Source organism: Poromitra crassiceps (assembly GCF_964638095.1).
Source record: "Poromitra crassiceps genome assembly, chromosome: 20".
Taxonomy (NCBI): domain Eukaryota; kingdom Metazoa; phylum Chordata; class Actinopteri; order Beryciformes; family Melamphaidae; genus Poromitra; species Poromitra crassiceps.
The window spans coordinates 1,011,075-1,027,650 of NC_139637.1; the positions used below are offsets into that span (position 1 = coordinate 1,011,075).

Here is a 16,576-nt window from a genome sequence, read left to right on the forward strand (position 1 = left end):
TACTTTTGTGAACTTTGTGTTGACAAACTCCAAGCAGAAAAGAATCCTCGGCTCTTGTAAAATGAGCCAGAATCCTCAAAAAAACGGCTTGGCAAAAGCTACCGACAGCAAAAAAAAAACGGCTGGCAGTCAATGTGTTAACACCTCCTCTTCTTATAACTGGCCTGCTTTCAACAGGGCTGCGTACAACAACCATTTCATCAACTGAGCTGCCTACAACAACCACAACTGACCTTCCTGCAACAGCAACCATTCCATCAACAATAACCAGAGCTGATGGGCCAAGTAAGACATGCTGTCAACTTGAACATAGTGTGGAGGCCTGCAAAAACCCTTCACATAATAAGAATGTGAAGTGTCGGTGTGTGTGTGTGGGTGTGTGTGTGCATGCGTGTGTGCGTGCGTGCGTGCGTGCGTGCATGTGTGTGTGTGTGTGTGTGTGTGTGTCTGTGTCTGTGAGCAGAATTGTGTTTGGCCACAGCTATGCCATTTTACCTGCAATTGGGCTGAATCTGTCAGGAAGTGTAAAGAGTGGGTCACCTGCGGGTGACCTAACGGGGCCGGATTTTTTAATTAGGTATTTAGGGGTGATTCATTGCCCTCATTACCTAATGATACAATATCACTTGAGCAATGATGACATCAATTTGTGACATCACTGATTACATCACTCATTGATTGCTCAAGTGGTGAAACCCTTGGGAGTGAGACCCCCCCAGAATGAAAAGCTTATGTGTGTGCTTCTCATTCTTATTATAGAATAAAAACCGATCACACCGGCCACGGTGCGTCGCGTCCATCTCGCGTCCTGCAACGAGAGTTTCCGCATCTGGTCTATTTTTGACGCGAGCTTCTGGTGTGAATGCCAGGCTCCTGCTCGACGCTTCTGGTGTGTCACAGGCGTAAAGAAGCACGCTCTTGCAAAATGGCCACCGCGGTCTTCTGTGTGGAATCACATAACAAGGGGGAAAACTGCTTCCGGAGTCTATATAAAACACCTCCACATTTCATCACTCCCTTAGCTCAGTGTTTCCCAACCAGGATTACATGTACCCCTCATCCCTCGGGGTACTTGAGCAGCTTGTAGGGGGTACTTGGAAAGATTGCATTGGGGATTACAATTTATTTCTGGCAGGTGTCAGTTTACACTACTCTGTGAAGAGGTTACGTTCACAGACTTCACACATGTCAAACCGTGCAAACCAACTAGCTACAGCAGAATCCACCATTGATAAATGGCTCAAACGTCCAGTTATTGTCAGTCCAGATTCAGGTTAAGCCCTCGTTCACACAGGACGCCGAAGCAACGCTCAACCGAAGCTGTACCTACGCTGTACCCACAAGTTTCATTTTGGCGTCCTTGTTAACAGGCGAAGCTGTTCACACCACCCCCACGCTCACGCCACGCTGAAGCGATCACTCAGGCCTGACGCCGAATTTCCAAGCTTGACGCTGAAGCCGTAAAGCCGTGAGACATGAAGTCAATGGGAGTTGTGGGCGGGTTCAAGGCGCGAGAGTAGGCGCTGAGAGGAGCTGAGAGGAAAAGAGGTCTTGTGTGAACAACAAGGCGTACGTTCAGCTTGTGCCTGCTTCAAGCTTCAGTTCTGCTTACGTTCGGCATCCTATGTGAATGTAGGCTTAGGGAAGCTCGCTGACAAAAGGAAAAAAGAGACCAAGCCCCAAACATTGGCAGTACAGCGACACATATATGTTGTATGGATTTAGACCAGGGGGTTTCACAGTCTGAGACTGTTGGCCTCCCCTCAATCAGACAGTTTGAACAATGCCCCCCCCCCCCCCCCCACCATCACGATTATGTTATTTCGATCGCATTGCCTATTTTCAAGAACAAGGGAGACGCACCGAGTTGCAGCAACTACAGGGCATAAAGCTGATGAGTCACACTATGAAGCTTTGGGAAAGAGTAGTGGAGGCTAGATTAAGAGGAGAGGTGAAGATTAGTGAGGGTATGGGTTCATGCCAGGAAGAAGCACAACAGACGCATTGTTTGCCCTGAGAATGCTGATGGAAAAGTATAGAGAAGGCCAGAAGGAGTTACATTGCGTCTTTGTAGACCTAGAGAAGGCATACGACAGGGTACCAAGAGAGGAGGTGTGGTACTGTATGAGGAAGTCAGGAGTGGCTGAAAAGTATGTGAGAGTAGTGCAGGACATGTATGGGCAGTGCGACGGTCGTGAGGTGTGCAGTGGGAGTGACTGAGGGGTTCAAGGTTGGGGTGGGATTGCACCAAGGGTCGGCCCTCAGCCCATTCTTGTTCGCAATGGTGATGGACAGGCTCACAGACGAGGTCAGGCAGGAGCCCCCGTGGACTATGATGTTTGCAGACGACATAGCAATCAGTAGTGAGAGCAGGGAGCAGGTGGAAGAAAATCTAGAGAAGTGGAGACATGCGCTGGAGAGAAGAGGGATGAAAATAAGTAGAAGTAAGACAGAGTATATGTGTGTGAACGGGAGGGAAGATGGAGGGGGGGTGAAGATGCAGGGAGTAGAGGTACCAAAAGTGGAGGAGTTTAGATACTTGGGGTCAACCGTGCAGAGTAGTGGGGACTGTGGCAAGGAGGTAAAGAAGAGAGTGCAGGCGGGGTGGTGTGGGTGGAGAAGGATGACTGGGGTGATCTGTGACAGAAGGGTACCAGCGAGAGTGAAGGGAAAGATCTACAGCAGGGTAGTGAGACCAGCCATGCTGTACGGTCTAGAGACGGTGGCACTGACAAACAGGCAGGTGGCAGAGCTGGAGGTGGCAGAGATGAAGATGTTACGCTTCTCTCTGGGAGTGACGAGGCTGGACAAGATAAAGAACGATTACATCCGAGGAACCGCCCATGTTGAGCAGTTTGGACAGAAAGTGAGAGAGGCAAGACTGAGATGGTATGGTACGGAGGAGGGAGGTGGGGTACATTGGGAGGAGGATGCTGGAGATGGAGCTGCCAGGAAAGAGGAGGAGGGGAAGGCCCAAGAGGAGGTTCATGGACGCAGTGAAAGAGGACATGCAGGCAGTGGGCGTGACGGAGGACGATGCAGAGGACAGAAACCGATGGAAACAGATGATCCGCTGTGGCGACCCCTGACGGGAATAGCCGAAAGAAGAAGAAGAAGATTGCATTGCCACTCAACAAATTGAGCCAAGACTGCTTGATATTGCTGTTGACATGCTTCAGACTACACCAAATACATAAAAAGGTCTGAAGGCATTTATTTGTTTCACAGTAAACTTCCCCAAAACTACTGTATCTCTACTAGCCTCCCATGAAACTATCTATCCCTCCATCCCTATACAGTTGGCAATGTGGGCAATCTCTGTTTGTTTCAAGAAGTTTGGCCGGCCACAGCTATAATGTTTATGTCAGAGCAGATAGAGCAGGCGAGGCCGTGATGCGCAGTGGTCATCAGTGATGTCATAAGAGCAAGTGAGCCCGCACAGCGGTCAAGCTGGAGGGCGGGCCAGGCCAGTATGCAAGCTGCAGGGCCAGCTCGGTGAGCTGCAGGGCAGGCCTAGGAATTGAGCGCATGAGATGCCTAGTAAGACAAAAAAGGTTGGGAACCACACTGCCTTAGCAGTGGCCTTAGCAGACGCTATTCAGAAGCAGCGTTGAAGCTGCGCTGAACAGAAGCTGAGTGTCACGCTAAACCGGTCACACAAGAAGCACTCTCTTTTCCTGAGCGCCTCACTCGGCACTGCCTTCCTCCCGCCCACAACTTGCTTTGACTTCAGGCCTGGCAGCTCAAAATAGAACAGAAGCTGAAACTATCGCTGCAGGGTAGCTTCAGCGTGGCTTCAGCATGGCGTGCGGCTGGTGTGAACGGTCTCGCCTGTTAATAAGGATGCCGAAATGAAACTGCCATAGTAGGTGACGGGCCGAAGGCTGCTATCTGCTTTAGTTTTTGAGATGATCGATCCCCATCTCAAGGTTAGGTTCTTTTTTTACATGAACTAAATACATTTCTTCTGAACACGATTCCATTTGTTGGCAGCCTCAAATCGAATGCAGTTTAATGAAAACTTAATTTATTAGATGAGGGAAACGCTATGGCAGTGCTATCGCAAAAACCAATCAAATGCTCGTTCTAGCGTCACATGACTTCAATCAGCCAATGATATTGGCGCAAACAGGACGTAGGCTATAGGAAGTGAACAACAACAAACCATAACAAACGCATCACAGAATGAAGCCTAAGCTGGTAAGTCTGTTAAGATAATGTTTAGCGAATATAATTCATAATCGTTTTAATAATAATAGTAATACTTATTACTTTGCTACATCTTTGATGCAGTCAATATTGGCAACCGGCTAGCGTTCAATGAATTGTCATCACACAAGTTGTCTCTTTGCTGGTGTTCAATCAATCAATCAGTTTAATACATGTCCCAGAAGGGCACTTTGGTTCACATCAGACAGTAGTGGATAATTACAACATCATTACTAGTTTGAGATTAGTAATAAAGGCACACTTCAGAATTGAGATACATTATTACTAGTTTTAAAGTAATAAAGGCACACTTCAATATTATACAATACATAAACATTTGTTGCATTATGTACAGATTCCAAAGGACCATCTGCTGCCCTCAGCCGGGTCGCCGCGTGCGCAGCGCCACCGTTGCACTAGCTCCTCAAACAACGCAAGTGGCTCGCTGTCATCAGCGCCAGATGGAGATGTATCGGAGGAAGAGGGGGGGGGGTGGATGATGCAAGAGCTGTCAGGGAACAAGGCGGGGGGTTTGGCGGGGGAAGAGCTCAGTTGCAGACGAAATATCAGGAGAGCTGCGTCTTTGGTAGTAGAGAGTCCAGATTAGGATAAAATGTTTTGGTTGCCTGGAATTCCTTTCACGTCACACAGACCAGGGTCACACAGACCAGAAAGTCGAAACAGCAGGTGTCAAGTCTCTGATTCCCAACTTAGTTCATATTCTCTTATTGCAGATCAGTGGAATTTCTATGATATATCCAGATATAATCCATTTTTCACAGTTCAAATTCACTGACCGCCCATCTCAATTTTCATGACGTCACAGCCTAGGGTCAATCGCTGTTGTCTTCCCGTATCCCGCGGCGAAAGATCCGTCTGGGCAGAGGGTGGGGGTTCCCCGGACCCCGCATTCCTCAAAGTTTAGTTGATTTGCGTTGAGAGACCAGCTTAGTAAATCCAATAAATCCATATTTGTCATTTCGAGTAGACAAATGCAAGTTTGCTCTGGGTGTTGTTGCAGGCAGAGGGAAAGAAGGGAGATAAGGGAGAGCGAGAAAGAAAGCGACTGCCCTGTTCAAGTGCTGGATGCGAAGAGTGTTAGGCTACGGCTAACACCATGTTGCACGTTACCAGTGGGAAATTAACGTCAACCTTTTATAGTAAATCATTGTTTTGCGTCTTAAATCATACAGCCACTTTAGTATTTCACCAGCATGCAGTGCTAGATTCTCACCCTGCACCTAAGGCTGTTGCAGTAGTGGCCTTGTGTCCATTCTAGGCAATGAAGACAAAACCCAAGACTGTGTTACAGTAGGCTAAGTGTATCTTGTCCTATAATTGACCAGCCTAGACAGAGATTGAAGTACAAGAGATAACATTTATTACAAAAGTTTACATCATCTGCAGATCACCAGTTACTCGTGTCAATATTTTACCCTAAAATGTTTTAGCATTGATTTTAAAAGAATTGCAAAGAATAACAGTTTTATGTTCTCCTGTAGGATGTGTTTTGGAGAGCATTGATAAGGACTACTACCGGTACATCCTATCTCCAGAGCCTGATCAACGTTTTCTGTCAAGCTGCGAATGAGGGCTAGGTGTGACAGGAAACATGTCATCACAGATTGTCTTGAAATGTAGCATAAGAAATATAGCCCAATTAATTATAGTATTTAATAATCTTATTTCAATCATGAGAGGCCAGTTGGTAGGATTTAACAAGCTTTATTTAGCAATCGGCATGCATGGCAAATACTTTGGCGCATGACTCCATTAGCCAGTGGCGCTGCTCTTGAGGCAAGAGGAGGGCATCTGCATAGGCTAGGAGATCCCCCCCCCCCCCCCCCCGTGGGGGATCAGGAGTCACGACTCGTTGGTGGCGGACTGGGGAGGTGGGTGGGGCAAAACAACGCTTCGGAGGACGGCTTCAGGGGAGATGGACTGCCATGAAGCTAGCTGCTGCTATTATCGGCCAGAGAGAGAGAGGTGACGTAGAACCCTTGCTATATATATGAGAATTAACTGGTGGTTGAATCCAGTATTGGGTCACGAGGCCCGCCTCCTCATGTTAGTGGATGGGAAAATCAAAACCGAAATAATCACAGTATACGTCGGATGATTTTTTTTTTTTTTTTTTTTTTAAAGGTGGTTTGTATCATTTTTAGATGGTCATTTTTCTGATCAGTTTGTTTTTAAGTAGTTATTTGACGTATAAAAAGGGATAAAAATGGGTGATTGGCAGCTGTGGCAGCCAGTCTCAAGCCATCTCAAGTCTCAAGCTCTTCACATTATAGATCTATCGTCATAGACAAGACACGCGGCTTCATTGTTATGTAATGCTGCCTGGAGGTCGGGTGGCTCTGCTGGGTGTGTGGGGCCGGGAGATGGGCTCTTAGCCTGGGTAGTGCAGGCCTGGAGGTCGGGGTGGCTCATGGGATGTTAAAGCAACAAACGTTTTTTTTTTTTTTTTTTTTTGCATATCTGGGGGAAATGCTTTGACTGTGGGGATGTTCGTTCTTCACAAGCTCCTCTCTTAGTAACGATATACCAGGCGATAGACCGGGCAGCCTGGCTCGTGCACTCACTGGGCTAACGTTAAACCCAGGTGGAGCAGTGCTAGTGACCTGTTCTGTAAGGCGGGGGTGGCCACTTTCCAGGCGCTCCTGAGAAATCTGAGGTACAGGTTCATCTGTAGATTGAACGTGTCTCAGAATGTTATTATTAAGTTGCTCACTGATCCTGGGCTAAGCACTGTGAGATACCAGTCACATATGTGGAAATTCTGGTATGACTCTCTTTTATAATGTACTTTTGTTCTTTTATTGTGCCCTTATGTGCTTTTTTTTTTTTTTTTTGTAATTGTGTATGTGTCATCTATGGACCAAGCGTCTGCCAATAAAGGTTTGATTGATTGATTCGCAGCCTCTTGTTACATGACTAGCGTGACACTGTATTAATTATTTTAGCTTTGGTATTATCTATGGTTAAGAGAAACGCCAGGGCATTTTACTTTGAAATTTGTTAAGAACAGGAAGTGGTGTATTAAGACTGGGTAGCTTGACACGGAAAAAGACGTCAGCATTCCCTGGGCCGTCTGACTTCGGTCTGAAAGTTATACAGTAACACTCATTCTAACTGATGCTCAGACATGCTCCATGGTGAAATATGCAATGTGCGGTGATAACGTCACCGTCATCAGGCAGCGACGTGACATCTTTTACTCACGCAACCTCCCGTTTATTTACGGTTAAAGTAAAGACTTAACTGCCCGGTGATAGCAGAGGGATCCGTGCCTGCCGTGCAACTGACCACGAGTGACGTGGAATGGAACGGCCTGTGATGCCTGCTTGGAGAAGAAGCCTGGGGCTGGACGCCTGGACACCCGGGACAGGATCGGCTGCTGAGCTGTGGCGCGGCCCGTCGCAGTGGCGCGCCCCGTGCCTTCTGATCGTGGCTACGTTGGCGGCTTGTGGCACGGCCGCTTCGCCGGTGTCGTCAGGCGTCTCGGAGGGCAAATACGATCCATGGCTGATCCGGTACGGGGTATCGTTGTTTAAGCTGTCGTCACTGTCCATGGACTGCTCTGGCTCGGGATCCGACATGCCAGGAGTGGGGTGGGGAGCGTTGAGAGATCCGCGGGGATTATCCACTGGTAAAGAGGACTTGGGGGTGCTGATTCGGTCTGCAGATGTGGTGCAAAACAGCCGCAAAACAACGCTTCGGAGGACGGCTTCAGGGGAGATGGACTGCCGTGAAGCTAGCTGCTGCTATGATCGGCCAGAGAGAGAGAGGTGACGTAGAACCCTTGCTATATATATGAGAATTAACTGACGTCATATCTGACGTCATTACGGACGACATACTAAGACTTTGACTGACCACGTCATACTAGAACTTGACTGACGTCAGGGGGTGATCGGATTAGATTATGCACGAATGGCCTTCTGCTTGAAACTTGGTCTAAGACCTCACTTGTTCCAACTAGAAAATGTTCAGTTTGTAGCAGAAAGGTGCTCTGAAACACTAACATTTTAAAAAGTCTAACATTAAGTCTTTTTGACTCTGAAGAAGACAGATTATCTGGTGAAACGTCACTCAGCCCCTATTAATAAACGTGCAGACAGAAAAGAGTGCTCCATGTGTCTTTACTCCAGGTAGTCTGTGTGAAGTGCCCAGGTCAAACTTTTTTCTATGTAGGTTACACTATAACAGTTCATTGATTGTTCTTTAATCACGCATCATCAATGCCTTGTGCAACTTGTGTGATCACTGGTTGAGAGATTGTTTAGTGGTTTGTGTTGATAACTGGCTGCTGAAGTCGTGTGTCAGTGACAGTGGTTTGCAGCACTTGAGGAATCCGTGAGTTTTCTCGTTTAATTCGTTGATATAAGCGATTGCCCGAACGATTAATTAATGAATAGGCTACATGAACGTTAGCGTGTGTGCGTGCGTGGGGGGGGCTTTGTTGGGACCTGTGCGTGTGCAGGTGTTCCCCATATAGGTGCGTTCCCCCACTTCTCTAGATAGCACTACACCTCTGATGCTGACCCATTGACCATGCATCCATGATGAGACACCGCCTGAATGTATATGAGCAGACCGTGACATCACTGTAACACCTGTCAATGAAAGGTCATGACGTGAAATGCAATGTTCGTGCGGCGGTGTGTGGTACATTTTGGACCCAGTAGTTTGTGACAGGCAGTCACGTATGCATATTGTACACATAACACTACAGTACGTGAGCTGCATGTTCCTTTCCTAATAAAATCTGTTGTTTTTCATTGTCATCTCACACTGTGAAGTTTGGTATTAACAAATAAAATGTCCTAAAAGTATTATTATTATTATTATTATTATTATTATTATTATTATTATTATTATTATTATTATTATATATACTCATCCTAAGGTGCAGTAAGTGCACCTTCCACTGACATTTGCCTCTGTTGTGGCAAATTGTGCAGCGGCAATGTGGACATGTCAATAGCACTGATTTATTACACTCAGTCATGGTGGCAATACCCCAAACAGTCAAGGTATAGACCAGAACCGCCCAGCTTCAAGGCCGCGCCCCTTTTTAGGGGAAACCCACCATAGTAAACGACGGTACAAGAAGCCGAAACCACTTCAAACAAACTATTTAAAACGGCTTAATTTGATAGAGATATGCCGAAGAGTTGCTGTGTTGTTATAGTTTCACTAACAATAAAAAAAAAAAAAAAAAAAGGTCTGCGATAGGGTAGGCGTGACACCGTCAATGTGGACGATGCATGTAACCTGGTGGAAACTGGATACAGCGTTCATATAAGGCAAGTACCTCGTGTCGATGTATCTTGCGCATTCTATGGCCGGCCGAGTTGAAATATATTGTCATGTCATGGTGTCTTTGGGTCATTTATAAAGGAAATTAATTCTGTTATTTTTCTATAGATGTCTTGGGTACTGCTATTTTACATTGAAGTCAACGCGAGTGGCTTGTGTTATCCCCTAAAAAGGGGCACAGCCTTCAAGTTTTGCAAATACCCGGATGTGCTGTTCTGGTCTATCTCTCACTCCCTCCCCCATCTTCCCTCTATCTCTCTCGCCCAGGTGACTTTCTGGTTTTGATTGTGACTGTGACTGTGGTTGTGGTTGCTGTGCTGGTGGCTGTCAGTCTACTGCTGCTCTACAAATGGAAGACAAAGAGGGAAAGTGATGGTGAGTTACCTTCACACCCTGACACACACACACACACACACACAGAGACACACGCACACACGCACGCACACACACACACACACACACACACACACACACACACACACACACAGACACATGCACGCACGCACAATAAAAAGCTTTGTACTGTCTGTCCACAGGTTCGAACATCAGGGGAAGCTCAGAGACCGGAAACCTGGAGGTGATGTTTATTATTATTATTATTATTATTACCTTTATTATTATTATTATTATTATTATTATTATTATTATTATTATTATGTTTTATACAGGGGAACAACCAAAAAAATGCTACTGGTACTTTGCAAATGAAAATTTGCAAAATAATACGAGAATATCTGGCTACAACATTGGTAGCATTTGTAGTGATGTGTAAAATTGGATTGCTACTGGTAAAACTAGCACAATTGTCATTTTTAAAACAGAAAACACATTTTATCACATTTTTATCATTTTGACTCGAGTTTTCTAAACTTTTGGAAAAGATATGCAATCCTTGTGGTGTTTATATGTCTGTCTGTCTCTGTCTGTCTGTCTGTCTGCCTGTCTGTCACATCACAATGAAGGCTCACTTTGACAATGAATGTGGTCTGAGTAGGGATGTCACGATATTTTGTCCCACGAAATTGCGCGATATCAAAGTCCCATGAAATTGCACGATATCAAAACATGACGATATCGTGGAGATGAAAAACTATCCAGAGAAAAAGAACCTCTGAACATGCTGCACTGACAGGCCGGCACTGATCTGTATTCTCTCTCTATCTTTTTCATTACTTTGCTTGAAATGGGGACTAAACCGACGCTCATAAAATAACCGACAAGATTAAATGCACTATTTATAGACTAATGCATTGCTGGTGAAGTTTGCGCAACACTTATTCACGTTTCCCCATGCGGTTATCCCCATGCGGACCGCGTGTTTCAGTGGATGACAGCAGCGCACTGGCTGTGTGTCTGCCGCCTGCACTGGCAGAGGCACGGACGGACACTCTGACAGGGAGACCCCGCCGGTCCAAGTGGCAGGCGAGATGTCTCCCCTCATCTCTAGACTACTAGACCTACAGTCAGGCACGTGCACACATAGACATGAAAGGGGGCTTGATGCATTTCTAATGATGCTTTGTATGGAAATTGCCCTTTCCATGCCATCACTTAAGGCAGCATTCAAAGAGAAATGCCTTTTCCGAGCTCTCTTGGCCTTGAATGCACCATTTGTAATAGGCCTCTGCATGGAGCAGTGTTTTTCTAAACCGCCCCTGAAGGCACCAACCCAAAAACGCACGTGGCCCGTCCCCACCCACTCCAGCAGTGCGCACTCCACTCAGCCAGAGCAACCATGCAGACGGACAGCAGCAGCACAGGCGCACACAGTCTGACAGATATATCAGTCAGTCAACGTGAATCAGGTATGTATGTTTGTCAAAGACTCATCCTAAAATGAGATATTCCTCTAAATCTGGTTAAAATCGGAATATTTAAAATGAGTTATACCCCTAAATTGGCCTTCAAATTGCCTCAAATTTCAAATTTTTCTGTAGTGCCCTTTTATGAATTTGAGCCCCTGCCCCTCTAATGTTCTCTGCACGTCCCTGCCTACAGTAGTCTGAAATGAACTACATGTAGTTCGTGCCATTGTTTCCACGGGCACAACATGTCGGGTAAGCAGTTAATAATATAGCCTACAAATTAATCTCACTCTGAATGCGTCTAATGTGCGCATAATAGGCTATCTGTCATTAGGCGATGCAGCTCTGTAACCTACTCCCGAAACAATTTCTAATTGTTACGATTACCATGTCTAATTGTATGAGTAACCTCAATCGTCAATTAACGCTGCACAACGCTCAACATACAGTGCAGTCAGATAATTCATTGAAGAGGAATCATCCTCTTAAGAGGATGACAATTAAATATGAAGATAGTAGCAATACACAGCTCGTTGCCTGCATAAGTTATTTAAGATATAGATTGTATTGTATTTATTGTATTAGTTTATTTTTCTTTTAGGCCTACCATGCAACAAACGTTTAGTTTGTGACAGTGTGACACATTATATTGCAATATAAGCCTTATCTTACATGTTGTTTTCTAGTTATTATAACAATTTCCAACAACAGCATTTGTTTTGCATTTTGTGTATTTCAAATAAGACTATTTTTCCAGTCATATATTTTCATTATTCAAGTTTTGTAAAAAAAAATATAAATATTGTATCATTATCGTGAACCCAATATCGTGTATCGTATCGTATCGTGAACTGAGGGTATCGTGACACCCCTAGGTCTGAGCAAGGAAATTGGGGTGTAGCATTAGCATGCCCCCCCCCCCCCCCCCCCCCCCCGTGTAGGCTTTATGCCCCCTCCATTTTGTTGTTTCCATAGATAGTATATAATTGATCTGGATAAAGTGAGCCCATTGGGTTTTGATACCAGAAAATGAGGCTTGAATCTCCCGCTTCCTGCTCATCGTTGATTGGTTGAATGGATTAATTCTACACGAAAGTAGGCGGAGAGGGGGCGGCTGCCCCTAGCGGCTGCCGGGGGAGTTTCCGAATTTGTCTCACAGGCTTGGCTTGAATACATCCACTCCAATACATACAACTGACTGCCATCTTGTTGTTCGCTTCTGGTTGCTAGCTTGCTAGCTCGCTAGCAGGCTGGTTGCAGTGGTGAAATGGTCCAGAAAAACTAAATATATAATAATTTTTAGCCCGAAGGTATGGGCGAGTAGCAGTCCAGCCAGCCGACCACTGTCTTGTCCCGGGCGTGGCCAAGAGACCATGGTAAATGGTCCGCCATGTTATGAGCATCACGTTACATGTATGGTATCTATACAGTTACGTGTGTCTACTAACATTATTAAAATGTCATAAAAGTAATGCTATTTTCTGATAATTTGCTAAACTATTACTTGGTATCTGCTGGATTAACAAATCTCTTATTTGTGCACTTTCCGCAGACTAGATGCCTTGCGGCACATTGCTGCCTCTACCAGTCGGAAGTATTACTGTTCTTATTATCCGATGTATGTCGTCTATTTTCCTCTAAATGGGGCTATAATTTAGAACACGGAGGGCGTGAGAGCATGAAAAATACTTGAAATTGTTTTTCAGACCATAAACTCATTTGGAAAGTGTTTATTTAAGACATAGACCGAGAGAGAATTTGACTCGTTTCCCATAGAGTTGAATTCATGTTCCTGGGGAGTGCTACACAAACTGCGCCCCCCACTGGCCATTTGAAAGAATGCAATTTCCGCATAGGCTTCAAAAAGAGGGAGGCTGAATCAGTAGCGTAGCCAGACTTGGCTCATTGGGTGTGCCACAGAAAGCCAGGGTATGCCAGGGGGCGGACCATTTGGTGGTGGCAAAAAAAAATTGGGCCTTTTCAAACCAGATTTAGAGGAATATTAAGATAGGACCATATGACCATAACCATCAATGTTTGCTCCTTTTCACACTCCTTATTAGCAGGTAGAAGCAGTCAATTAAATTGTATTTTTTGGCAACATGTAAAACCACTTTGGTATCTCAAAAAAGTCTCACCTACTTTTTCCAATGAGTGTTCTAGTCGGGAAAGAACGCAAGTTTGGTTGGCATGCAGGTTCGTCTACTGCAGAGAGATCTGTAGCATTCTCAGTGTCCTCTGACTGCTGCTGCACAAACCATTAGTGTGTTTTTTGCTGCGTCCCCCCGCTGTTATTAACATCATTGTTTCGGCTGCATCATCTTCATCATCGTCTGTCTCTCCACTGTCCACCACCAAGTGTTCACACCCAAGCGCTTTTTTCAGTCAGAACGCTATGAAAATCATGTTGAGTGCGCTTCCATTGTGCACAAAACACAGCACATGGAGTGTTTTTTTGTGCTCCGTTTGTTTCCCCTTGTAGTCGCGTGCAGTACAGATCAGAACACAACAACCACACGGACGGTGACCAGCTAGTTTTGTCTGTTTGATGTTGTTCACTGTCAACATGAAAGCCAGATTATTGCTAATTCTGGCAGCAACAGAGGTTGAAAATCCCTCGGGAGGAGAAAAGGTAGGCTACAGTGAAAAAGACGATCAGGGCGCTTTTCCTCAATGTTCAACTTTTTTAGCTTAAAAACGCCCACAGCGCTCCTCCAAAAACAACTTACGCCACCAGCGCTGAAACGCCAGGTGCGTTCATTAAAAGAGGAGCACGTCTAGCGCGTCCTTACATAGAGAATGAATTGCAGAAAGACGTTGGCAGCTCCAAAAATGCTATTGGTCTGAATGGCCAACAGGCTGTGCATGACAGCTGATGTGTTTCGCAGATAAACAAACAAACAACTTAATTTTACCCCCTTTCTGTTTGGGTGTGCCAGCTGCCTGCGTGGGTGGCATTTGCACACCCAGGCGCACCTGTAGCTATGCCATTGGGCTGAATTGGGCACTGGTTGTTTCACATTGTAGGATGTAGGATACATGCAAGACTGTTTCCATGTATTTCAGGTGTGCTGTCATGTCTTGTCACCTTGCTGCAGATATGCAAACACCGCTGGTGTTTGGTAGGAGAAGGGAGGAGGAGTTGGTGTCGGTCTTCATTCCGTCCGGCTCGCTAGATGACAGGGGGTCCTCTCGCAGTGCTGACAGCCCACAATGCCGACAGCGCAACACATTTCTCACTCCCAACTCATTAAGCGTCCAACGTTAGGTTTAGGGTTAGGCGTGGGTGGTGGGAGAGGTTAGGTTTAGGTGTGGAGAGTGGGAGAGGTTACGGTTAGGCATGGGAGGTGTCAGCACTGCAGGCTATTGGCACATAGACGCGGCACCTCAGACAGTACTATCAGCTTCCCTCTTATCAAAGTCGTGTGTAGGAGCTCAAAGAGTTGTTTCTTCACAACGTCGGCTGACTTTGACTAAAACCACGCATGCGTGAACAGGAACTGCACAGAGGTCTGCCATTGGCTCTGAAATGTGCCCGCCCCACAACAGTTAATCTTATCCAAATGTGGAGTGGGCGGATTTGAAAGCGCACTTTTTTGAAGAAGAAAAAACGGACACAAGCCACGACTGACTGCTGCCTCAGTAGTAACATGTTGATGTTGAGTATCACTTTAATATTGTTTGTTGCAGATTCCCACATATGAGAACTCTGCTGCAGCCTCCAGATCCCAGCCAGAATCCACCTACCAGAGCCTCCATCCAGCTTCCATGGATCAGAACCAAACATACTCTACTCTGCAGCCAGACTCCACCTACCTGAACCTCCATCCAGCTACCATGGATCAGAACCAAACATACTCTACTCTGCAGCCAGACTCCACCTACCAGAGCCTGAATCCAGCCACCATGGGTCAGAACCAATCATACTCTACTCTGCAGCCAGGCTCCACCTACCAGAGCCTCCATCCAGCCACCATGGATCAGAACCAACCATACTCTAGTCTGCAGCCAGACTCCACCTACCAGAGCCTCCATCCAGCCACCATGGGTCAGAACCAAACATACTCTACTCTGCAGCCAGACTCCACCTACCTGAGCCTCCATCCAGCCACCATGCATGAACCAAACATAATCTATCACACAGACTAGAAAGTTGCAGAGTGTCCCCTAGGAGAACTGTACTGCTGCCGCCTCCAGATCTGATCCAGACTCCACCTACCAGAGCCTCAATCCATGGATGGATCAGAACCAAACATACTCTGTCCTCACACAGACTAGAATGCTGCAGAGGGTTTGAGTTATGATCTGAGCTTTGTGGGGGGGGGGGGGTATCGGCGAATACAAGTTTGTTACTTTTTTAAGCAGTCAGTTACAAGAGAGAGAGGGAGACTTCACTGCACATTACATGTCTACCATTTCCACTCTCACACACATAGGCCTACACACACACACACACACACACACACACACACAGCCTACTGTAGTGTGCGGTTGGTGCCGCAGTTATGAGAGACTTAACTGATCAATGTGATCATTAATCCAACACTTATTCACCTTTGTCTGCTGTCTGTCTCTCACTCTCTCTCACACACACACACACACACACACACACACACACACACACACACACGCACACATACACACACACAAATAATACTAATTACATTGAAATATGCATTATTTGTGATTAAAATAATGGTTAAAATAATGGTTGTATGGCTGGTACAGTGATTCTCAATGTGGGGTCCGGGGACCCCCAGGGGTCCTTGAGGGGGTTGCAGGGGGTCCCCAGCCAAAGGACATAATTTATGTTCACTAATTCCATCATAGTAACACAATGACAGAATGTATGACTATTTTGGTCATGGGTTTCATACACTTTCTGTTATAAAACATCTAGAAAAATAATAGACACCCGCTCTTCACTTGCTCAAAATTGGAAAATTGAATACACAACGTTTCGGTACAAGACCTTTTTCAAGTATATGCTGACAGGAGGAAATGGAAAACATTATATACAGGAGTCTGGCTTCACAGTGACCAATCATTACAGACATCATATCAGTGGCAAAAGCCTTCACCTTGTGGCTCACAGCCAGCTCCTCCCTCCATTACAAGACCTCAATTTAGTTAGACAATTTTAGCAAAATGCTTGGACCATCTGTGAAAAAAATTACTACCAATAGCTTTCTTCACCAATGTGTTCTTATAGGTGTCTAGAATCACCTCTCAATTAG

The 16,576-nt window shown here is 45.7% G+C and overlaps 1 protein-coding gene across 1 annotated transcript; it reads left to right on the forward strand.

Annotated features, from left to right (window-relative positions):
• Positions 1-245: 245 nt before the first annotated feature.
• Positions 246-15,530, forward strand: LOC310794367 (uncharacterized protein). Its single transcript, XM_083656356.1, has 4 exons — positions 246-285; positions 9,802-9,909; positions 10,071-10,111; positions 15,030-15,530. Exon 4 carries the CDS (start codon positions 15,108-15,110, stop codon positions 15,486-15,488), a length of 381 nt encoding a protein of 126 aa, XP_083512482.1. The 5' UTR covers positions 246-285; positions 9,802-9,909; positions 10,071-10,111; positions 15,030-15,107; the 3' UTR covers positions 15,489-15,530.
• The last annotated feature ends 1,046 nt before the right edge of the window (positions 15,531-16,576 follow it).

What these genes read in the sequence shown, in the direction of transcription:
- LOC310794367 (XM_083656356.1), top strand. Translation starts at nt 15,108, where the DNA reads ATGGATCAGAACCAAACATACTCTACTCTGCAGCCAGACTCCACCTAC.